At 42.4% G+C, this 25,894-nt stretch overlaps 1 protein-coding gene across 2 annotated transcripts in view; it reads right to left on the minus strand.

The window, feature by feature from the left end:
• Positions 1–25,894, minus strand: part of TRAIP (TRAF interacting protein) — a 49,642-nt gene that overhangs the window by 18,720 nt on the left and 5,028 nt on the right. For both annotated transcript variants that reach the window (XM_078614350.1, XM_078614351.1), the window contains exons 3-10: positions 25,172–25,229; positions 17,657–17,740; positions 14,090–14,129; positions 12,287–12,414; positions 10,510–10,604; positions 9,438–9,551; positions 5,623–5,710; positions 4,150–4,239 (exon numbers count right to left, since the gene is read on the minus strand). In XM_078614350.1, coding sequence (XP_078470476.1) covers positions 4,150–4,239; positions 5,623–5,710; positions 9,438–9,551; positions 10,510–10,604; positions 12,287–12,414; positions 14,090–14,129; positions 17,657–17,740; positions 25,172–25,229 — 697 coding nt within the window. The remainder of the gene's footprint in view (positions 1–4,149; positions 4,240–5,622; positions 5,711–9,437; positions 9,552–10,509; positions 10,605–12,286; positions 12,415–14,089; positions 14,130–17,656; positions 17,741–25,171; positions 25,230–25,894) is intronic.

Raw genomic sequence — 25,894 nt, forward strand, 5'->3', positions numbered from 1 at the left:
CAAGGGAGGACACATACACCGGTGGGCAAGCATAAACAAATCCAATTGTCCGACAACATCAAGAGCGGAGACCACACTGAGGGGTGCAGGGAAAACAAGATAAGTTGTGCTGGGTAATTATTAGGAAAGATTAATCGATCATCAGGCACGATAACTGCATTCATTAACCGACATTTATTCTTGTGCTCGTGATGCACGCATCGAATCATGCATTTATGAATCAATTATTTCGATGTGTGTGTTGTACGTGACTGCTTTGCAATGAAGCCTGCAGACTCAAAAATTCCAGAAGCATTGCGATGGCAAAAAAAAATTCCATTCTTGAATTGAATCGTGACCCCAAATTGTCACAATCCTTCGAATTGTGTGAAGGGCAATTAATTTCATTCCGCGTCATTATGTGACACCCATAATGGCCATTATTATTTTATTCAATAAGGCACCATTTTTCCCCCAAATAACATGAACCGAGGGCGAAAGAGAAAAGCTCATCAATGCATCGCCGATAAAGCCAGTTGCGATAGATGTGCCGTTTCACAATGGAGAACTGGGTGAATTTCATACGTTTTGTTGGGGGCAATTCACAAACGGTGCTGTGTGGTTCGAGCACTGTTGGAAGGGTGTCGTCTGCCCGTCATCCTTCAAGGATTGACAATTAAAAATTTAAAATGTTAAACCGCTTCGTGGCAAGTCAAGAGCCGATGTCCTCTGGGAGAGACTGGTCCCCACAGTGAACACCAGGAAATTCCCACCGCTGGCTCGGAAGCAAACGATGAAGGTGACCACTTCCCTATGGCTTATTTGAGAAAGGAGACAAGTAACATGTGTTTAACTTTACACGGCAGTTGTCCGGTGTGTGTGTGTGTATATATATAGACTAGGGGTTGTTCGGGGGCGCCTGCAGTGCCCCTCACAACCATTGACGGCCTTCGGCCAGGAAAGTCACAAAATAAATGGCACACGAACGACGCATTCACGCAAGCACCCGATGCTCCGTTTTGAAGTTTTAAAATGACACATCTTTGAATTGTATTATGTTTTGAATTAGATAATTTTACTTCTTCACTAAAAGCTTATATCATTTTACACCTGGAAGACTTAATTGAAAAGGACATTTCGTGTGAATTTTCTCTCGTCGTTAAGTAGGTGGCCTTGCTGGGGGTTCGGTTCGATGCGGACTTTCACCCGTTTGGGATTGCGGGATCGAGATAAGGCGACACAGAGCTGCTGGCTGTGCGAAAAGACCGCCGTCAAGAGATCGATTCTCACGTAATCGAGCGTCTGTCCCTGCGCCTCCGTCGTTCATGCAGGGGGCGCGTAGGTTTGCAGCGCCCCCTGCATGAAAACGACGGAAAGTGCAGCGTTCATCACAGATAGATAAAGTTGTGCGCTTATATAAGAGTATTATTTGAATATGGCATTTCTAGCACTAGCCCAGGAAGGCATATGCTTGTTTGAGGACTGAGCCACTTTGAAGACAAAACTTTTCTGTGCAACGTCATGACCAATGCGAAAGGTTACTACTCCGTTGGCTTGCGTGTCGTCGTCGACAGCGCGTCACCAGTAATGCACAGAGAGATGTGACTGACACGTTGAGCGAGTGCGTGTCATGTGAAGTCGCGCACAGCGCCGGCAACGCCAACGCAGCAGCCAGGTTTTGTGTTGCCACCGGGCGGCATAGCGGGAGCAGGGCGAGCGCAACAAGGCGCACAGAGAAGAAGAACAGCGTGCAGATCAGCAAACAAGTTGAGCACCGTGTGTGGTGCACAGCCACCAAATATAAATCATGCAGGGATGGTGCGGCATCCAGAGCACACATTTCCCCATTTAACAGCATGCGGGCGCACCGTTCGCACGCACGCAGTGTGCACTACAAAACACAGGTAGGAAGAATTTAGAAACTAGGAATTACATCAGACACGAGGAAAACTGAAAGGACAAATCAAGACTAAGTATGTCAGCTCAAAATGAGAATAATCATTGACAAATATTCATAAATGAACCGAAAAGACACGTTGCCGCATTTGGTATAAGTGCAATCCTTAGAGCAAAAAAGATATCATCAATGCCCCGTGGGTTTGCTTTGTAGGCTTTACAGAACATGTCCATCTTGAGTCTACTGCGGAACTGGCTCAGTTTGTGACAAATTTCAGACAGTGGCCAGCAACGAGTTCCACATATATTGGCCAACGCCACACAAACGGTGAGGGAGTGGCTGAGCACATGAGTGAGTTTATTACTGAGTTGTTGCGTGAGTTTGTGAGTAAGGGATTGGGTGAATATGTAAGCGAGCAGGTTTAATGGGCGCGTCCATTTTTCTCCAGGTCCTCCGGTTTTTCCCTTCACATTTAGAAACATGCCTTCAAGAACATTTAGCTGCCATTAATTTCCACATGACAAGATACTTCGATGGGCTATCATTTGTGGCCAGGTCACATTTCAAAAAAGAGCTATGTAGCTCAGTGGGTCTTGCATGCGTTAAGACGTGTGCGCTCTGTCACAAGTCGTAACGCGTGCTTGCCATGTTCCCTTGACGACTTACTCATGCCTGCTTGGTCCCCGATAATGAGTTAGTGCCGGGTGGCCGGTGACATGTTTTGACAGGAAATCTTTCACGCCGTGATTGATAGGGTTATGCACGGGGGCACAGACGATCTTTTCTACCCACGCAGGTAAGCGGAAGAATTGTGATGGATCGCGGTGGTGACAGGTGGCTTGATTAATTGAGGCCTCACAAAGAGCCACCACACAAAAAGGTGAGCAAATCTATGCCGAGTAAATTCAACGTGACAAAGGTTGCCTTTTGCATGCACTCACACTCTACATCTCAATGGATCGGAAGGTAGTTACCGAAATGGACTCGCAATCGAAAGGTTCGGAGGTCAAATCACCATCAGGGATTAGCTGGGACTTTTGCGTGCACTTATAAAACACATTCCTGCGGAGGGAGCTGGTAGGAACGTTGGGTTGCTCGGTCAATGGCCAGGGTCAACACAAATATGTCCGACTGTGAGGGCGGGCACAAGCCGGCGTGAGTAGGTTAAACGCTGAGTTTTATAAGGGCACCACGGGGTGACCAGCCCCTCCCCACCCAGCCCCACCCCTCCCAACCCCCACCCAGCCCCACACTCTCCACCCAGCCCCTCCCTGCACGACGGACACAATAATCTCCTGTGGGCTGGTGTAACCAGGAGGTTCCTACCAATATTAATGCAGACTTGATTCCTTCAAAAAGGTATGCCATTTGGTGTTTGAACATCTTAACACCTCCTGTTTTATTGCCAGAAAGGGTAAAACCTATCCTTATTTTTCACGAACAAACGAATGCTCACACGGTACGCAATTCCAACAAAATCGTCAAGGAAAGCACTCCGCGTGTAAACAGTGCGGAGCACGAAGGCGGACTGAGAATCAGAATATTAAATTATACTGCTCGAGGAATCCGATGGGCCACAAAGCTCTTTATCACAGATGTCCAAGTAGGGGGGGGGGGGGGGGCAGGTCAGAACGTTGCAACAACAAACAGTACCAAAAACACAACAGGAGTGCAAAGGCATAGGAAAGGTAATCAAATCGCTTTCTTGTCGAGTAGCACCGTGCGACAGGGCCCTGAATATAGAAAAACACAACTCCAGGAACGTCAAATATCACTCCAATAACTGTGGCAAATAAGCAAAAAACTGTGATGGTAAAACCCGCAAAAAGGAAGGATTTGCTGGACTCGGTGATTGCCTATGGAGAAATTGGCCTCCTACCATGGGCAAGTGGTTCAGTGTCACGCGATTAGCACCGCTGCAGAACGCTACAACAAACAACAATACAGAGTGCAAAGTGTAGGAAAGGTAAGTAGGTCACTTTCTCGATGGTTAGCAGCGTGCTACAGCCCCGAATATTGAAAAGAGAACCCCCAGGCGTTACAAATAGCACTCGGATAATTGCGTCGCGAATATGCAAAAAAAACACGATTATAAAGCCCGCAAATGTGAAGGGTTCTCTGTACTCGGCGATTTCCTACAGAGGGATTGGCCTCCTACCATGGGAAAGTGGTTCAGCGTCACTCCAAGATTAGCACCGGCCTATTCTAGTTTTAGCACGGAAGCAATTTTACGTGAAAGGATTCTTATATTACACAGCTATGCCAGGGAGTACCAGATTTTCCTTGTCTGCTTGTTGGATGTCTTCCTTGGTGACCTTCAGGTGCTCCTCTGTCTGTTCTAACTTGCTGGATGTTCTCTGCAGCTGGATAACAAGACATGCGAGAACAACACAATATCAAACAATACAAAATGACCGCATTAAATGCATTTTTTTATTTCTATGCAGTGTTATGGGGAAACCCACAATACCACCCACACAAGTTCAAGATGGGCGAGTGCTTTTTCGAGTCTGACGATTATCATGATTCCTAGCCTGGAATCGCAATTAATATCCTTGGAATCAAATAAAATTCATCATCATAGAATTTTTTTTTTTTTATTAAAGGCTCTCAAATGAACACTCATTTATTGACATTGGTGGAGCGATGTAGGAATTTTACCTTGCCAGATAGAGCTTCAACATGTGTGCGCTGCTACTGCTATTGTTAATCCGGCTGTTATGGATTAACTTATGCAGCTCGCGAAGGATGCTAGGTTTAGTGATGTGTCGCTATTGTAAACTTTTAATCACAGTTGTTGGGAAAACTGTTACGTTGTTGTAGTAGGTTTTTACCCTTTCAACTGGTACAAAAACTGACACCTTTATACAAGGCATCTACTACTATATTTTGCCACTGGTAAAGGAGATGTCTCAGTGTAAATGCTTACCCCGAGCTCTCAATACTCTGATAATGCGCTGTCGTTGAGTTGTACGCCTTTTGGCGTCATCTGGTCCAACACCATGTGAGACTGGGCTCTAAGAAAAGCTGTCTCGGGTGTGGATCAATCAACTTCAAGGACAGTGCATATCATTATCAGAGTTGTTTCTTTTTGTTTGCATTTTGACTGCTTGTGTTGTGGTTATTGCAAACATGATGCCTTGTATAAAGGTGTCAGTTTTTGTACCAGTTAAAAGGGTAAAAACCTACTACTATATTTTGCGACTGGTAAAGGAGATGTCTCATAGTGTTACGTTGTTTATATAGCATTGTTTTAGTAAGTTTTAGAGGGGCTTGGTTTAGCCAGATTTTTTTTATTTAGTATAGATTTATACTTTAAAAAAAATATCTGTATTGTATTATCATTGTTATTGGGATCAAACATCGAAATTGATTTTTTTGCACTTTCTGTACGCAGCATGGACGGGTTGTGCTTTTTCTCTAGGATTTTATTGTTTACGTACATGATGTTCAGATTTGTGTACAATGAATTTTAGGTGTGTCTTGTAATTTTATTGTTTGTTGCGGTTGAACCCAAATCAAGAGCCGAATGGCTCACAGGGCAAATCCTAATAAATTAAACTGAAAACTGAAACACGGGGTGCATGTTGGACGTTGTCTAACCGTGCGCTATCAGCAAGCTGGCGACCAGGATGATGTAAATTCAGATTGTGCGGTGCTTTTAAGTGACAGCGAGGTGTTGTGGCATCCAACACAATTGGCCATCAGGTCCTGTTCACACTTAAGAGCAGCAGCCAGCTTCTTACCAGACTTTGGAATGAAAGACGCTCCCTTTGGATTCGATCCTTTTCTTCTACCACCAATTTGAGATTATCTTTCAGTTTGTCGTACTCCCTAAGGAAAGGCATCAAGCAAATTTTTTAAAAACACAATGTGATACACGCCAAATCTAGATTTGAAGCTTTCGTGACCGCAGGAATCCATACTCTTTGGTTCTTTCGGTAAAGTCACGTAGGTAGAAAATATTTTTTTTTTGTATTACATCTTCCCATGAACATCAAATAAAGCACACGTGATGATTCAATATAAAGTAATGTCTAAATATCAAAGAATATGGCATTCATGCTTTGTTAACAGTTACACATTTAGCATATGCTAAATAATATATCCTACAGACCTTGATATTTGGAAACACAAATGCAATTATTGCTCGTTTAAAATTGCTAATGTATAAATGTAGCAACATCAACCACATCTAGCTCTCACTGAGAAATAATTGCATTATTTAAAGTTTCCTTCATATCTATGCACAGCCAAACATTAAAAACGATTAATATCATGCACAAAAAACTTTGGGATAATAAAAAATAAGTACCAACAATAAACTTAAAATGTTTTAAACTAATTTCGTTTTTACTAAATTTACTAAATTATATCGAAAATAAATTGCATGTTAATATCACAATGTATTTTTCGTGCAGCTGATTTTTAGAATACAAAAAAATCTACAATACTCAACCAGTGAATACCTTTCTTAAAACAATTCTAAACTGATATCTTTAAATAGTATAGTGAAGTCAGTGAAATCTGTCTCTTTGCCATCGACCAATGGGGGCGCCGCACTCATCTGCGCTGGTGTCCACATTACCATGGCAGGGCCAGTCAGCAGACGAAGATGAAACCATTGTGCAAGCCCTCACTTGATGCAGCAAATCTGGCTGTGACGGTCCCACCTGATGACGGAGACTTGTGTTGCCTCCGAAACGTCGTGATTTTTATTTTTATTAATTTTAATTTCATTTTTTTACCTACGTGACTTTACCGAAAGAGCTAAGAGTATGAATCCTTGCAGTCACGAAAGCTTCAAATCTAGAATGAAACCATTGGCTTTGCTCAATGCCAATCATTTTATTGACCCTGGAACATAGTGAATTTACCAATGGAAAACATTCAAAGCATTCTGCCCTGTTTTTATCAATGGGCAGTGCATACATCCACCGTCCGATCCGAAACCGTGAATATTCTAAATTTGTATTCCATAGAGATCAGTCTTTCGTTACCCCAACAGCAGCTGGCTTCTCTCAAAATAGAGCAACCTCACCATGTGAAGCTAATTTTCTTATACCCCAAAGGGATGTCAGGGCTAAGTCAACCCTGACCGGGATTTGAACTCAGGTACTTGTGGTCAGGAGACTGCTGTATCTATCCCTCCCGAGGAAGGTTTCCGGGCCAAGCTGGTAACGATGCGTGTCGGGATAAGCTATTTCCCGTGTGAAATGGTGCAAAATATTGAAAGGAACGTGCTCAACGTGCACTGACAATAATGTGCCTTGTTTAAAGGCGTATTTAAAGTTTAACATCTTTTTAGATAAGACGTGAGCTATTACCCATTGAAATGAATACACGTTTACAACAGCAGACACTAGCCTACGTGCCATATTGTTAGGAAGGGCCAATTCATTCATAACGTGAATGCGAAATGATCACCTTGAAAAATGTGGCCAAAAGGAATCTCCCCCCTCCAGACCCAAATCCAGGCTAAGAAATGGGGTTTCTTATGATGGCAAATGTGACATGAATGGACCGCGATTATTAATTCTCTCCAACTTTCAATACAGAGGTTATTTTAACATTTATAAAACTGGGTAATGACACCAGCACACAATAACCTGCCCTTGTGAAGGTGACATCACGGTAATGTACACGTGACTTTAGCAGTAGTGGCAACGTGGTAAGAAAGCATGAATCACAATCAGAAGGTCATGAGTTTAAAGTCCTGTAGGGGATCCGTTCAGCCTATTATCCAGCCTTGGTCGATACGATGAGCACCGCTTTGTAAGAAATCAAAAGGAATCATTGCATGGACTGATCCTGGCCACGGAAATGTTGAATTTTCACAAATGCCTCAGGACTGCCAATGAAGGCAAGCATCACACCATTGCTAGTTTGAGCAAGGAAATAGTTAATATTTTTTACTTTCTAAATATGCTTTCATAATGGCCTGATTTGAGGCCATTATCACGGTTGATGTGAGCTGTATATATGTTGAACTTCTTTCGCACCGTACATCCGAGCTACTGAACCCTCCCCAAACTGCCATCTTAGTGGAGTTGGTGCCAAGCAGCAGTGTGTCCAGTCGTGTTTATAATCATAGTAGCTCAGCTTATTGAGAGTATATTTAGTATACTGATGATACTATGTAGTTTATACTTTAGTTTTTTACGTGGTTGTTTAGTTACTGCAGCTACATACTATTAACATTCCTTTCCTTTAACAGGACCCTGCGGGGTGGGCTGGTAGGAATAATACTTAGTACCGGTACAGGGATATCGACCGGGTATAGAGGAGTTAAAGAAAAAATTACTGTATTCTAGTGTAACGTTAATTAAAAGTGTTTGTTTTGACAAGAAACGCTGTGAGATTTAAACACCCCCCAACACCACCCTCAACACCACCCCTCCCACCAGCCCTCACCACCCCCCACCACCACCCCCCACCACCACCCCTCACCACCACCCCCCACCACCACCACCCCACCACCCCCCACCACCACCTTCTGCACTAGGCCTCGCGAAGCCTGCCGCACTAGGCCTCGCGAAGCCTGCCGCACTAGGCCTCGCGCCGTGCTTTTCGTGCACAAATAAGGCGATTAAATGTATCTCGTCTCTGTGTTAATAAATGTTTCTTGTCTCTGTGTTAAAAAACGTGCTGCGTTTCAGTAAAGTAATTTTTTTTTTAAATAAACGTGCTGCGTTTCATCTCTGTGTTAATAAGCCTGCCGCAATAGGCCTCGCGAAGCCTGCCGCACTAGGCCTCGCGCCGTGATTTTCGTGCACAAATAAGGCGATTAAATGTATCTCGTCTCTGTGTTAATAAATGTTTCTTGTCTCTGTGTTAAAAAAACGTGCTGCGTTTCAGTAAAGTATTTTTTTTAAATAAACGTGCTGCGTTTCAGTGAAGTAATTTTGAAGCGAAGTTTAAAGTTTTGCCGTGATGCGCCGGAAGCGACGGCCATCTTGTTTAATTCACAGATCGCAGGGGGAGCGGGCGGCCATCTTGTCGGACAGGGTCATGCCAAGTGTTTGCAGTAGGGGGTGATGTTGATACACGGACGGACGGATGGACGCGGACGGACGGACGCGGACGGACGGACACATTAATCTATTGGTGGTCTGGTCCACTTCGTTCCTACCAGTATTAATGCTACCCCTATCCCCTCCCTTTGATGCTGCTAATCCTGCATAATGCACGGGCATAATATGACTTTGAAAACCCCCCGCCCACCTCCTACGCATTTCACAAGTAGTACTAATCACATTCTTGCATTTCCCATAAATATGCTAAATTCCTCTTGATATGCAAATTTTTTTGTCAAGGTGCACTTCCCCCCTTCCAACCCAGCTTAAATAGACGCTCCAAGCGTGGTGGTGTTTCATTCAGACGCTGTCTCCCCGACAGACCTGGTCTTCACCCGAGGACGGCTGCTTGCATTGTGGCCGAAACGTCGTGAGAATTATGTTATTTTTATTATTTTATTACTTCCCTTCTACGTGACTTTACCGAAAGAACCAAGAAGAATCATAACAGTAACAAAGGTGACGGTGAGGATGACATCAGGTACCTTTTCATAGAAATGCAGTAGAGCGAGAGATGTTCCACAGCAACTGCACCCGTGCCAACATCTCCTACCAGGCCCTTCACCTCATCTCCTTGTGCACTAAGAAAGCTCTCGAGTCTACAGTAACACCCACAAAATGCCATCGAGTGAAACTCCCACAATAACGTTCATTCACAGCAATGACACACGTGTTAACAAATCATCGTCACACACACAGTGAGCGTAGACTTGCTATTATTATCTTTTAAACCTTTTCTCACAAATGTATTACACTCGTGAGATTGTGTCATATCAAGTGATCAAGTCCACGTATAGATCTCGCATAACGGTGCATCCCTTCACATTACAGAACAGCCCACAGAAGCAAACATCACAAAGCTGCCACTGAGATCTCTTTAAGTGATCTCTTTTCCACAAAAGGGGGCAACACTTTCCCGCCTGCTCTGCCACGGAGAGTCATACAGGTAGTCCCCGACTTACGATGGTCTGACTTACGATATTTCGATCTTACGATGGCGATAGCGATATGACAAAATTGTAACATATTTTACATTTTGCGCGGCAGGCAAACGCAGCAGCGTACGAGGTACGATACTGTACGTTGGGACGCTGCCAGGATGTACTGTACGCATATAGTTTATACAGTACGGTACTGTAAATTGCTATGTTTTTCTAAATTATTACCATTCTTTATAACTCCTGGGGAGGCTAGGCCATTTTCGACTTACGATGGGGTCGTCGTAACGCATCTCCATCGTAAGTCGGGGACTACCTGTATTTATGCATTAGAATCCAACCAGTAATTTTCATTCTCAGCGTTAGAATTGGCCAAAGTGCAAGGACGAATGTCACGCGATGGTATTATTGTGCGGTCACAGGTGACCCGGGGCTCTTGACAACCAACTAACTACACTTGAGGGAGGTGCTTTAATCACAGGCCTAAATTCTAACCGAGGATCTCAACGGTGCCAGCTCAATGCTCTGACCACTGAGCCAGCCGGCCACCTCTTCAGGAGTGTAGACTGAAAAGAATGAACGGTGGCTCTACAACAAAAAAGACACCATTGTACAATACCTCTCCATACTCTGCATCTTGGTTCGAAGGCGTTGAAGCTCAGCCTTGGTTGCCTTGGCATCTGCATTCTGCTTGTTAAAAAACTTCATTTGTTCCTGCATAATGCACATCAATGTTCGCAATGACCAATAATGATTAACAGTTATGAAAGCAACCCTCAAGGTAGGGTTGACTGTCCTATTGAAGCCACATGAATTATCGACTTAACGGCAAATTAGTGGGCATGTTACTTGCCGGGTTGTGCAGACACATCGAGCAGCTGCCTGGTCATTTCAAAAGTATTTACCAAAGTGCATTATCTACTGGAATATAGATAGCAAAGAACTTGTGACATAATTTACAGACAATTATGTACCACTGTCAAAGCTGGAATCGCAATATGAAAAATTCCTGCAAGGAAATGTGTTTGACTTATTTGTAGGCTTCGAGGAAATTTCCACATTTCTTGGCGGAATAAAAAACGGTGGAAAAATGTGCATGTTTCAAAACAGTTGGGAGATACCGCATTTCTGCAAACACAATAATGAGGCCCAATGAATAGAAATAGTGCGTAAAACTCGAACATGTTTAAACAAAGTGTATCATATTTATATTTAAATATGCACAGCATGAAACACTATTTCTATGCGATCACCTACACGAGGCTCCCATTAATGGGCCACTGTGTTGTAGTCAGGGTTCAATTGCAATACAGGGACACGTTCCGGAGCTGCTCGTGCATAACAAAGTTGCGGAAAATATTGGCCGATTAAAATAAAAACATAAATAAGCTATTAAATACATGAAAATTGTGTTGCGACCGAAACATCGTGTTTTCTTTCATAATTTTTTCTATCTACGTAATGTTACCGAAAGAACCAGAGAGTAATAAACATAAAGTAAATAAAAATATATATTACAAAATGAAATAACAGCTTACAAATTAACTTAGCTTAAATCATTCATGATCACTTTATCTCATCACTTTCTCGCATCACCATTCTCTCTCTCTCTGGTGACTTTCTCTCTCCTTCTCGATGCAGCAGTATATCATTTAATGTTGGGTTTGTCTATGGCAGTATATAGTACGGGGTAGACCCGTGTGATGTAAGAGAAAAAAGTTTAGCTGGAAGCATATTATATTTTTTGCGACATAGAATTGTAATGTATTACTTACTGTTAGTAGCTCAGCTTATTGGAGAGTATATTTCGTATACTGATAATACTATGTAGTTTATACTTCAGTTTTCTACGTGGTGGTTTAGTTACTGCAGCTACATACTATTAACCTTCCTTCCCTTTATTAATGCTACCCCTATCCCCTCCCTTTGATGCTGCTAATCCTGCATAATGCACGGGCATAATGACTTTGAAACCCCCCGCCCACCTCCTACGCATTTCACAAGTAGTACTAATCCCATATCTGCATTTCCCATAAATATGCTAAATTCCTCTTAATATGCAAATTATTTTGGCAAGGCGCTCTTCCCCCTCCAACCCAGCTTAAATATACGCTCCAAGCCTGGTGGTGTTTCATTCAGACGCTGTCTTCTCGACAGACCTGTTCTCCACCTGAGGACGGCTGCTTGCGTTGTGGCCGAGACGTCGTGAGAATTATTTTATTATGTTTAATTTTTATTATTTTATTATTTCCCTTCTACGTGACTTTACCGAAAAGAACCAAGAAGATGAATCCCTGCAGTCACGACAGCTTTAAATCGAAAGATGCAGCAGTCGTGAAGACTTCCGGAAGCGATTCGCGACCAGCAAGTTGGCGACAGGCGACAGGATGGTGTACCTGGAGAGCTGCGCAGATGTCTTGGCTCTCCTGCAGCTGCTTGTTCACCACCTCCAACCTTGTGGACTTGTTCCCCAGGGAGTGCTCCAGGATACCCATCGCTTTCCTTACCTCCGTCAATTCCTTCACTGAAAGGACGCGGCAGTCAACGGTGCTGCTTTTGGTCAACAAATTCCCCCTTGCTGTTCATTCATCGATTTTTAGGTTGGCTCATGGAATTATCTGGCCGAGTGTGCGTCATTAAATCCCTCCACCACCCGATTCAGGAATTCAAATGTAGCGTGGTTAGCACACTATACTTTCCTGTCAGTTGGCAGCATTGTGCTTGTACGCCACTGCCAAGACTAACATTGAATCGAGTACGACTACAACTATTAGATAAAGCTTTCGCAGGTTTCCATTCATTATGTGAAAAAATAAATTATTAAAGATACCATTCACAGCTAATATAGAGAATGTGGCAAGTATATTGTCCTGTTGGTTGGTCAATCCTTTCAAATAATGAGAACAAATATTCTCTTAACTGTCGCACACAAACTGGTGGAATATCAATGGTGGGTCAGGGTAAGGAACTGTACATGCCATGGGCATGTGGAATGTCCAGCCCTTGCACAGAATCAGTAACGAAAAATACAAACAACCAAATCGTGTTTGATCATGAGGACACTGATTTAACAGACGCTAATAATAAGGGTTCATAGACACTTCTCGGTGTGAAAATCTCCCATTTTTGAATCGCATCACTGGACCAATGTCCTTGTGGAATGTCTTTGCATGGGAGATGTTGGAATTTAATGGTCCATCCCACCTTCCGTAATGTAGCTTAATGTACTAGATTTTGAAAATGCCTTTCATGCAGTCCCTGAACGTGGATGAATATTTCATGCGTTTTTAGAAATGAATCCAACAGCATTTAATAATGCATTGATTCCTGGCACCCACGTTGCTGGAGGCAATTTCCTTACAATATTAATTTTGAAATCAAAAAATCTCACCATGTACAGAATGTGAAATTGGGTTAATAACATGTGACGTAAAATATAAAATTGGATTTGCTTGAAATATGTTTTTAAAAGTCAATATCATCGTCAACTTGACACAATGTCAAGTAAAATATGACAATTCTCATTGACTAAAGTTTAGTTATATTATATTCAAGTCTTTTATTTGCGTATGTGTATGCATATATATGTGTATATCCTGTCGGGGAGCACTCTGGCAGAGCATTCAAATCTCATTCAGAAGGTCAGAAGTTAAATTTCAATCACCAGCCACATCCATTGATGATTACTTGCTAAGACTTTCAGTGAAACGAATTTGATGACATTGTATTACAATTTTACATTCTATTTCAACAGGTATTGAATATGAAACAATGATTAAAGAAAAAGAAAAACATAATGGTGCCACTTAAAACTCAAGTTGTTCAATTCAAGGTCATGCCCTCCAGGGTTTACTCATTTTCATGTTACGCCGAAGGCCTGCGAGTCAATCGTTCAAAATGTATCAGTTGCTCAACGGAGTTTAATAATGCATTGAGGTCAATGCATAGCCATGCTTGTGGCATAGATGCAGAGAGGTAGGTGGTGGTTTCTGAGCTAGACTTATATACAAATATTAAAAGATTACAATGACATTCTCAGCTGCTGACTGTTACACAAAAAACTAGCACACATAGGTGAGGAGGAGGGTGTGATCCAAGTCATTGGAAGCTTGCCTTCTCGAATGCATTGGGTGACATCATACGTATGTGCCTAAAGCTATAATGCAGTGCCTGCACGTTTATTAATTGCTCCGACTCACTTTTCACCACAAGTTGTAAATTCTTCTTGTCCAACTCATTCTAAAACGAAACAAGTATATCGATTAAAAATGGGTCAAAGGAAAGATCAAAATATAGAGCAATGGCATATACTGTTCTATATATGTTTAAAAGAGCATACATTAACACATAATTACTCCATCTTTTAATTCAAAAGCAATAAATCATTACTTATTCCCTAAAAAGCAGTCGCAATATTAAATATGCATGCACGTGTGTGTGCGTGTGCGTCACCAATGCTCCTATAAATTGATGCATTTATTTTCTAAATATCAACATGGTGAAGCTGGTTAAGTAATCTTTAAGAAATTGTTTTTTTTTTACCATTAAAATTAGGGCTTAAATCATGTATGAGCCGACCTCAATAATGTTAATTTGGTGCTCGCTTCATTACCGATCAGATCCAAACTGAATCGACTTAAATGTGAAAGACGTCAAAGTTTCTCCCCGCTCAACAAGAGAGCATGGGGACACTGCTTAGCGATGTTGGCAGCCTTGATCGCCAGTGTGGTGGAAAGTTCGCAATGCTTGAAGACAGGGCAAAAAACAAACTTTACTTCCCGCAGAAGTAATTAAAACTCACAAACGTTCACAATGCGAGCCAAGCATGACGACAGCGCAGAGGTCGCAAACGGGTTTTGATTCCTTACCCGTACCCGTACCCGGCCGCACCAGGGTCGCAAACGGGTACCCGTACCTGTACCTGGCCGGGTACGGGTAGCCGGGTATCGGGTAGGGTACGGGTATCGGGTACCCGGTTGCTACCTCTGCGACAGCGGCCCCCAGATGTGATTAAAGCTTCAGGGATTATCAGTCCAGAAGCCAGATGGTCAAGAGCGACATCACACGAGTCTTTTTTTTCCTTCTGTCATTTTTGTCAAACATAAATTATTCCCAGTGGCATACATCAGCTGTATAGGGCAACGAGTTAATGCATCATTAGGATAAATGTGCTTATGGCATTGGGGGTATTAACTGTTATGTAAAGCATATGCTATTTAAAAATGTATGCGTGCTATTCGGTGCCACGTCTTGGTGGGCAGGAAGCAATGCATGCTGCCCAGCAGACAAGAACGTTTTGGAAAACATTAATTCAAAATGTTTTATTTTATTATTTTATTATTTCCCTTCTACGTGACTTTACCGAAAGAACCAAGAAGATAAAAGAACCCGTCAAGCTAATACAGAGTGACAATCTGTATGTTATTTTTACATTATGTAAGCCCGAATGGAATTGAACCAAGCATGATTATTTGGGTTGAACATACTTTCTCAAATTAAAATACCTTTTAAAATACATGCTCAAGTTCATGCAATTTTCGCGAGGGCTGGGAAGTTCTGACGATTTAAAATTGTGGAATCCATCCTTTACAACTGAAAATGACTCCTAACGGGAACATAGGATCAGCATAATAATACAATTGTGGGAGAGATAGACTGCCTGGAGCATTGCCTGGTGTTCAGGCTAAAAATGAAGCTCTGTAAGTAGGGGCTTGGCCAGCAAAGTGAATTCCCTACTGAAACAAATCCCTGTATGATATGTTCCATCGCCAATTCTGGTCGATACACCGGTGTGTCCTCGGTAGCGGTGTCTGAACACGCCGCGTGGTCAAGCACCAGTGCTTCACACACGAGAGGTTTTCTGAAGGCCCCTCTACCATATTTTTGGCCCTGCTTGAGATTGTTTGCCGAGTACCGGATCCGGTATTTTCCTGCTCTCGCCGCATTTAGCGCGTCCTCTAATGGTAGGCAGTCGCTCATTCCAGTCACTCGCTTACCAGCGGCGGTCAGTTGCCTCATTACTCTTTTAGCGCTCCTACAATGGTTACCATTCCTGTAAACTTTACTCATCGATGGCTCCACCCAAGTTAAGATAACTCGGGGTCTACAAGACTGGCTGTTTCATCTCACTGCGAGATACTGGACATCGAACAGCCGAATCGCTCATCGGATTTTTCCAGGATAAATAAAGATTCTGATTCTTCCACAGTGCGTTCGGCCACCACATTGCAGGGCACAACACTTCCCTTGTATGCCTTTACTCCATTGCACTTGGGACAAATCTGAAATTCTCCCCCCATAGTTGTTTACCCCAACAAGCTCTAATTAAAAACCTCGTTCGTTTGAAGAAACGTGTTAAATCTCATCTATTGTAACTTAAGGCAGTGGTGTGGGTTGTGGCCACTTGGTGTGTTATGGTTCCGCTGAACCTCTGCTCAGCAACTGTGTTAAAAATAAAAACATAATATAGAAATATATTACATCTGATTTATCCACAGCTGGAATGACGTTTATCCTGTGGAAAGATTGGCCCTGCCAAAGGAAAGTGCAATTCACACCACTGGCTCAGAGCCATCAACAGGGATGAGCAGAGCCCAAGGCTCATTTGAATATGAAGACGATTGGATTAGTTTGACGTTATGCATACATTTCCATTAATTTAATATAGATTGATAGAGCACCATCCTTTTCCTAAGTATGAACATACTTATTTGGTTATCAATAAACTGCGAATGTGGATTTGAGGAGCATCGTATTGTACATTCCTATCAAGCACCCACCAGACTTAAGATTAAAACAACATGGCCCAGCTGCAGCCGAACAAAAATTAATCTGCAAAGTGCAAATCCTCGAATGCGAACGCGAGACGATAAATGAAGAAGCTTTTGTTCCGTTTTTAATTGGATCTCACCAACATGCATATAGTGCCACTATAAATGCAAACGGGATAGGCTACAAAAAAACGGTAACAAGCCATTTCAATGGTTGTAAGATGTATAACATTTAAATAGCTTATTTTGTTTAAATTGCATATCCGGTATATATGTATGCAAATGCATTTCTCTGAAAAGGAATTAATTTAATGTGTAGTTTTTCACATGCAGGTCTTGAATACCAATACTTGCACTCACCGTTTACACTCGCAAAACTAATATTTGTAAAAAAAACACAGAGAAATAACGATGCAATATGCATTCAAATAGATATATGGCCCAATGTATCTTTCTCAAGACATTTCCTGTAAGTCCTTTACCATGTATCATTACCGCAAATGTGGTGCATGACCAAAAATATTACATCCATGCATTTCAATTTTGAAGGTGTCTCTGTCAGGCTTAAACGCTGTAAGGACAAGAAACCACTACGCTTTAACACTACAGTTTAGGAATCTAGCTATCCGAAGATTACTTGAAAACAAATGGATTTTTATTTAAATCAATTTTCAAATGAGCATGGAGTTGGCTGCTCTAAAACAATGGTGGAAATTCCACATTCCTCTGGCGAAGGACAAAAAACACAGCCTCTGCTGTTGTCTTCCCACAAAAATATACTCATTATTAATGAATATTGAGTAAAAAAACGGACTAGAATGTTAACCCACACCATTGCTTCCGAATATAAATTGATCATTTTAACCACATTTTTACTCGGCTGTTAAGCGATTGTTAATGACGGGGCAAAAGTATGTTCAGTCTCACTAATTAAGACACATTCACACCTTCAAGTCACACAAGCCTGGACATGAATAGCCACTCGAAGGATTTTACCTGCAGTGTTTCTGGATCCTGCAGGAAGCTACTTTCGTCAGCCACATCAAAGAAAAGCTTGCTGATTATGTTTTGGGCATTCACCTGTGAACACAGAACGACAGTAGACATCTCACAGCGCAACGTATAAACACATGGGGCATTCACACGAAAAACAACTCAAAATGGTTGTCATGCTCCAATAAGAATGTGTTGGTGGTGCTCATCCGTTCTGGAAATCCCAAACCAGTGGTGGAAGTGTAAAACTCATTGTGGGGAGGGGGGGCCCGCTCCCTCCATCGGGCAACCACTACTGACTCACCATAAAGTGGCACTGCTCATTTTAACGCCATGCAGTAAAACCTTGGATTGCGAGCATAATTCGTTCCGGAAACGTGTTTGTAATCCAAATCACTCGTATATCGAAGCGAATTTCCCCATAAGAAATCATGGAAACTCAGATGATCCGTTCCACAACCCAAAAAATACTGTATTCATATAAAAATTATTAAGACAAAATACCTTTTTATATTTTTATGACTTAAATTTTATATAAAGTAATCAAATTTATGAATTACATTTAATCGTGGCTGGTGTGATGGAGACGAGAGAGAGGAGAGGAGGGTTGTTGTGTAGGACGACTTTCACTTGCAGTACAATTACTAAAGAACAGTCACTACACTTGGACACAAAATAAAAAAAATGCTTTACGCACACACACGTGGTCACAACCCTACAGTAAACAGTATAAGCTCGCTCGAATGTTGACTATACGAATGAGGCACGCCGACTGAGACCGAGCATGGGAGACGATTACCCACAATCCCGCAGCGAGAGAGAGAAGAACCATCGGCTCAGTTGCGATCACGTGACACTCGGCAGACAAAGCGTATACTGTACGTACTACAGTACTCGTATTGCAAGACATCGCTCGTTTATCAAATTAATATTTATTTAAAAATTTGCTCGTCTTGCAAAACACTCGCAGACCAAGTTACTCGCAATCCAAGGTTTTACTGTACGTTGGGGTGATGACTCGAGTTGATCCCCAATCAGGATATGAGGTATAGGTTGGAGATTATAACCACAGCACCACAGGGCAAAATTACCCAGTCATGTAAAAATAACGATCCGTGCCCGACACTTAGTGGGACATTGTAATTTTTGTTCACAACAGCGGGAACAATATACCAGGCTGGCAAAAGACTTTTTTCCGCACGAAAACCCACGCGAAAAATGTGTAGTTGTGACCAGTGAAATATTGATGATACATTCATTTCCTGACAAGGGACCAAACATGCCACTGTTGCATTCTTTCAACTTTTTTGATTCCCAGAGTGCCTCATGTGCACAATGCTGAGAATGCACCTCTCACACAAGAGCCGGCATGAGGTCAGGTCAACACAGACACAAAGGTGCCTATGTTTAGCACGCAGAGCCAGCGTGGTGCTTACATTCAAAGGAGAGAACAAAGATTGCAACAATTAACTGCTCTTCACACCTCTGAATTGCACATATCGGTTGTGAAACACTTCACGCAAAACATGGGCAGAATCTTCAGCTAAGGTGACATATTTGTAAGGGTTCCCCATTAATATCACAATTGTATTTTTAACGTACCTTCCATCTCTATCCGAAACATGATTTTGATTGATAATTGTTTTTTTACCCTTTTATCTGGCTACAAAACCGACACCTTTTTTACAAGGAGTCATGTTTGCATTGACCACAATACCTGTGGTCAGAATGCAAACAAAAAACACAACTCTGATAAAGTATGCACTGTCCTTGAAATTGATTGGTCCACACCCGAGACAGCTTTTCTTATAGCCTAGTCTCACATGGTGTTGGACCAGATGACGCTAAGAGGCGCACAAAAAAAGGTGTCAGTTTTGTTGCCAAATAAAAGGGTAAAAAAACAATTATCATATTTTGCTACTGGCAAAGGAGGTTCCAATGATGATTTTGATTATTTGAATATATACATTTTTCCCAATATCTGACATTATTATAAGATATCTATTATATATTACAGTTCCATCTCTTACCCCCCACCCCTCCGAGGGCTTCATTAGTGAATTACCACTCATAAACCTCCACTCTGCTGCGCTCATGCACCCACGATGATCAGGTCAGGTGGACGAGGCAGATGGTTTGTTGCCTCGGAGAACTGTGGCGCTGGCTTCGGGGCATTTTCATCCAGCAGCGGATAAACAGTGGCTGACGATTGAGACAGATTTCAAATATTTATCCAGCAAAGTCCTCAATGAGTGCAAGAATGCCCTACTGTGTACTCAAGACGATTATTCAGAATCCTGATGAAGACATACGGTCAATTCCTTTGTTTCAAGTACTGCTGTAATGTGATAGGAAACTAGGGAATAACATTCTGCCACATACACACGCGCAGGCCACACTCCCACACACGCCCGCCATATAACCACTGGAAGACCCCTGTATTTTACACGATTTTACTTAACTCACCTCTGTCTGTTGTATCCTCAAATCTGTCTGTTGTCGTATCCTCAAATCTTGTAACTCAATTTTAACCCACTTCCCAATGTCGTATCGACTGCAACCTTGGTATACATGTCATGCAGATGACAATACTATATTCTATCAGAAAAATATGTATTTGTTTATTTATTTATTTTTAAGCAATCTTTTTTATGTTATGTTTTAGCTTGGGTCTAATTGTCCACGCTCAACTCACGTTGCCTGTATATCACCACGGTCCCTTACGTTATGGCAAGCTTCGGGGCCACTTCCTGGAGTCATGGTGTTCTGCCATTACGGGACATTTCATTAAAGCGTGTTTTAAAAAAAGTATTTTTAAATATTACTTTTTTAAGAACATTTTGCAAACAGCATTCATTCACAATTTTAAGCAACATGGAGGTGTCAAAACCCAAGACAAATAATAAAAATAACAAACCACACCGACGACAACAAATCATAGACTGGCCACCTTCGATGCTTGTATTGCCACTAAGCTTAAAAATATAAAACAGCCAGACCTTTTGGGAGAGTGGCCCCTTTAACACACAAAAGGACAAAACCATAGAGCCGCACTCCTAAGATAGAACACAACACGCCGAGATGAGAGCAGACTACGTACCCTGAAATAAAAAAAAGTACAGAGGACATGTATAAAACAAGAGCGCACTGAAAAAAAAATAAGAAAAGATAACGCAGCACACCCTGGAGAGAACAGCTGTTACACACTTTGAAATCCAGATCACGATTAGATTGACATTCTCCACCGTCCACTTATTGATGTATGCTCCACAATAACACTAAATGTGCTTCTATAAATCAGACACTCCCATGATGCAGTGTCAGCAAATGTCAGTGAGCGGTCAGTATATTATGAGGTCGCATTTTAAGATATCTGCATGAGACTGGGGTCAAATGTTCACCTGCCAGTTGCAGTTTATGCATCAAAGCTGGTTGGATTGGCAGATAAAGCATTATTTTGGGAATGTGCATGATGGCATTTGTTCTGGTATTCATTCTCAATAAACTATAAGGTGAATTTTCCAGTTCAGAATCAGAGTGGTGAGTTAGATCATTTAATGAAGCCTTTCAGAGAAGGTGTTTAACGATGGAACAAACAAGCAAATTAAATTCTAGATTTGAAGTTTTCGTGACTGCAAGGGTCCACTCTTTGGTTTTTTCGGTAATAAAAAAATCACGACGTTTCGGAGGCAACACAAGCTTCCGTCTTCAGGTTGTATATATGTATATATACAATCTGTATATAGTCTCGTGTCTCTTAGAGTTCTCTCCACTTGATACAGTAATTTTGTTGTGACGGTGCCACCTGAAGACAGAAGCTTGTGTTGCCTCTGAAACGTCGTGATTGAATTTATTTGTATTTTCTTTTTTACCTACGTGACTTTACCGAAAAAACCAAAGAGTAAGCAAATGAAAGCCCGTGTGGTTTCGGAGGCAGGTGGGGTTGTACTGAACATTGTTAACGTTCACGTCGTTAATGAAGCACTTGGAATGAGCCGTGGATGTTTCGGGGACCTTAAAACAGCATACGACTGTTTCAAAATAATAGCTACGGGAAATCCTATGTTGCTATTATACGTCAGGTTAAATAAGCGTCCTGCTTAGAGATAGCGTGTTAGTTATAGGCGTGTTAAGATTATAGCAAAAGGGTGCATTTTAGGTGTGTTACTTCTAATACTCGGGTAAGGATAAAGGCTAGGCTTGTTAGGATTCAGGTTATTCTTCTTAGCAGTTGATCGTTAAGTGGTAAGCTTATTAACATGCAAATTGATTTTCAATACATCACCACATGTGAAGAGATGAGCTAATTTTAGCATAAAAATCTATATGGATACGATCGCCATGGAGACACATCACGTTGTTTCCTTACAGGGCAGTCCCTACAGCCACGTGCGTGGCTGTAATCCATCTCACGATATTTCAGCTCATGTCGAAAATCTCACCCGCTCAAATGAGCACTGGGTGATGCTCACCTCCAGTCTTGGCCCCTCGCAGCCGATTGTGGAAACTTCATAATACAATACCAGGGACCAGTCTCTCCGAACGACATCTGCTATTGACTTCGCATTAAATTGGTGTCAGTTTTATTGACCAGTTAGTGTTGATGGGCATAGTAAAAACTCGATTTTAGTCCGCAAGTTGTACCTGGTTTTCATAAGTGGTCACTGGTACGCTCCCCACTGCATGAATAACCCAGTCATTATTTAAACTCCCAGATTTAATTGACCATTGCAACTGAGTGCTGGTCAGAGCACCAGCAGATTTGGGCATGTGATAGCACCTGTCAGCACCTGTCATTCTTGTCTCTGGCCTCTTTAATTAGCGGAAGGGCCATTGCCTTGACACGTCACCTGTTTATATATATTTCTTTATTTTACTGGTAGGAATCACCTAGTTCCACCAGCCCACAGGGGATTATTGTGTCCGTCCGTCGTGCATTCAAAAATGGATGGGAGGGGTGGGGCTGGGTGGAGAGGGGATGGTGGGGAGGGGCTGGGTGGGGAGGGGCTGGGTGGGGAGGCGAGGGTGGGGAAAGGCTGGGTGGGGAGGGGCTGGGTGAGGAGGGGCTGGTCACCCTGTGGTGCCCTTATAAAACTCAACGTTTAACCTACTCACGCTGGCTTGTGCCCGCCCTCACAGTCGGCCATATTTGCGGAATACACCACACCGCCGTTGATCCTGGCCATTGACCGAGCAACCCAACGTTCCTACCAGCTCCCTCCACAGGAATGTGTTTAAGGCCTGTGTTAATAATGAATGCGTTGAGTCGTTGGATATTTGTGCTCGTGCACCACGGTCAATGCAGTATGAACAAATACTTTGTTTAAAAAAAAATTACGAAAGGCAGCTGGAAGTTTCGGGCAGCTTAGCTAGCATCTAATTAGACCCAGAGCTCAACTTCAAACACCTGAATTTCTCCAAGAATCAACAAATTATTCTTGTGTAAATAGAATATAACTTATATAGCTTGGAAATCCTTAATGAAAGCAACATTTTCAGGAGAACTGCGCTACAGAATGTCTGACAATACAAAATGTTTGAAGTGTCACAGCGCTTGATGTTCTCTTCATGATCCACCTACCGTGCCTCCAAAGCACCTGTTTATAAGAGTGTGCCACCACAATACACTCAAAAGCTTTCGCTGTATCTTGCACATAGCACAGGTGATCAGGCCCGCATGTTTCTATCCAGCGAGACGCAACAGCCCACAGATAGCGCTGATTCCTACAGGATATAATTTGGTATACGTTCAAGGATTCACCCACTGCTCACCATCGCGATGAGCTCAGTCATGGAATAACACCCCAATGAGCACCGTCAGTCAGGCCCTCATTACACTACACCCACCTGTGGGCCAACAGAGAATAAAACTCAGGGATTGGTGGGTGGGTGGGTGGGTAACAACAGTGCCCCCAAGGCTTTGGATAAGGGGCCATAATATATAATACTGTATTGGATGAGGGCAAAGCCATAAAAATGATCCACGTGTGATATTCAACGGTTTCGATCCAACCTGCTCATGTTTATTTGATGATGTGCTGGTAAGAAAAGATGGTAAAAAAAATGATGCGTTTTCATCTTGGTTAACGTCACAAGTAAATAATGTCACGGTTACATTTGTGACCTTGGTCTGGGCCTGCAGGTAACCGCGATTCATTGAGATACACTGGGACAGGCGCCCATGGTGTCTCATTCTGAAGCTGTTCCCTGCCAAGATGTGTTTCTCGGAGGTCTGCAGAGGGGGTTATCCTTAATGGGGGGAAAAAAAAGTGCTTTGTTCAACATTTGACACTTACAGCACAATCGGAGGAGTGGGTGGGGGGAATCAATATATTTTTTACATAATGTTCAACCATTATGGAAGCATTTTATACAACATAAAAAACATCCATGTTCAAACAAGCAATGAGTGGCGCACAACTCAATTTTTAGCGCCGAGCCATAAGTGTGAATTCTACATTGCTGTGGTATCAGTTTCCGCACAGTACAGCCACTGTTGAATCCGTACTCATTAATGCAGCCTTACCAAATGGTGCTCATTTTAGACGGCCTAAAAGTATGATGAGCTCCGAGCGCAAATAAACGATGTTCAGGATAACCATAGAAACCACGTAATTGACTGTCCTCTTCATTATTAACAGCAGAAATTACAGCCTGCATTCTGACAGTTGGGCTGTTGTGTTCTTGACGTATGCCGTGGTGGTGCCCTAAGGGCTGCTGAAAGATGGCGTTTTGATAGGAGCCAGTAGAAATCACATGCCACGGATTGCAGCACTCACAATCGGATTCCAATCAACACCACCATGACCTCAGTAATTAGGACGTGTCCTGAAACACATCATAATTGATGAAGATCACTCTGGCATTGGTGAACAATAAAGAATGCTGCAGTACAAGTCCAGGAATGGAGTGACTATTTTAGTGCCGTAAATCCTCGCTTAACGCGCGCTGACACTACGAGTCTTCGCCTTAAAGCGTTTTTTCTTTTATGGAACGTTTTCGCTTAAAGTGTACCGTGCCCGTGATGACGCCAGATGTCTAGCGAGTCAGGGACTACTTTTCTGAGCGGCGTGGGGGGGGTGGCAGCATCGTTGGGTGATGCTGGGAGCTGGTACTGCACTGGTGTCAGCGCTGTGATACATGGCGTCCCCTACTCACCCTCGCTCATTCCTTTCGAGAAAATGACTCTCGCTTAATGCAAATACGGTTCATGCAGCAGCCCCATTTTGTTAAGCGAGGACTTGCTGTACTGTATTTAAAATGAGGATGCTGTAGCACCGGCTATGACCCCTGACTTAATTTCCAAGGGCCAGCAGCCGCACGAAGCCTACCACTTCGAAACGGCTCGAAAAACTATAATCTATTAATGCAAGCATCTCAGCTAGGATGGCCAATCCATGCCCCTCCAAGCTTCGGGCTTTTTACCAACTCTCTCAGGAGGTGTTGGTTGAGTAACCTGCCACGGGGTAAATACATATTTTCACGCGGAGAAATCTGGAAGAGGCGAGAAATACTTACGCTGATGCGGCACTGTGGACATGTTTTGCGGGCAGCAGTCTGCAGCCAGTGCGTCAAGCTATTTGAAAAAAAAAGAGAGATACGTGTTAGACGAGATATTATTAATACGTCTTGCACTTTATACAGAAACAGTTGCCACTCGGCAAAAGCATGTAGAATAACCATTGTCTTACGTCTAGGTATAGCTATACTCCTGACCTTTTCTGAAAGTGAACAGTGTAAGGCTATTTCTATAAGGGGGCGATACTATTATCATTATTACACCATTCTAATGTACATGCGCAGTATGACCTCTCACAATTTTCTCTAAAACCCCTCTAAGAGAACCTAATGTAATCATTAAATTATGCCCAACAGATGATTTTTGGCTCCAGTCCCAGACAAAGAATGAAAATGTCTCGCGTTCTAAAACAGCTGTCTCAAGAATGTGTGATACAGATGAAATTAAACTTTAACGGTGACAAAAAAAGCTATAATCATCGTGATGTGACGAGTCTTCATCACAAAGTCCTATGATATTTGCAATTAGATTTTAAATTCACAGTTTAATTTTATTATAGTTCAACAGTATGTAAAAAATATATATATTAAGCATTATCCATACACAAGGAAATAGGCGAGGCCATACATGTACACCCTTTCGCCAATTAAAGTGTTCATTAATTATACATTTTAAATCAAGTCAGTGTCTCCTTGCTCAACTGGGCAGTATTCATAAGCACC

Source organism: Lampetra planeri, chromosome 44 (assembly GCF_965212315.1).
Source record: "Lampetra planeri chromosome 44, kcLamPlan1.2.h2, whole genome shotgun sequence".
Lineage (NCBI taxonomy): Eukaryota > Metazoa > Chordata > Hyperoartia > Petromyzontiformes > Petromyzontidae > Lampetra > Lampetra planeri.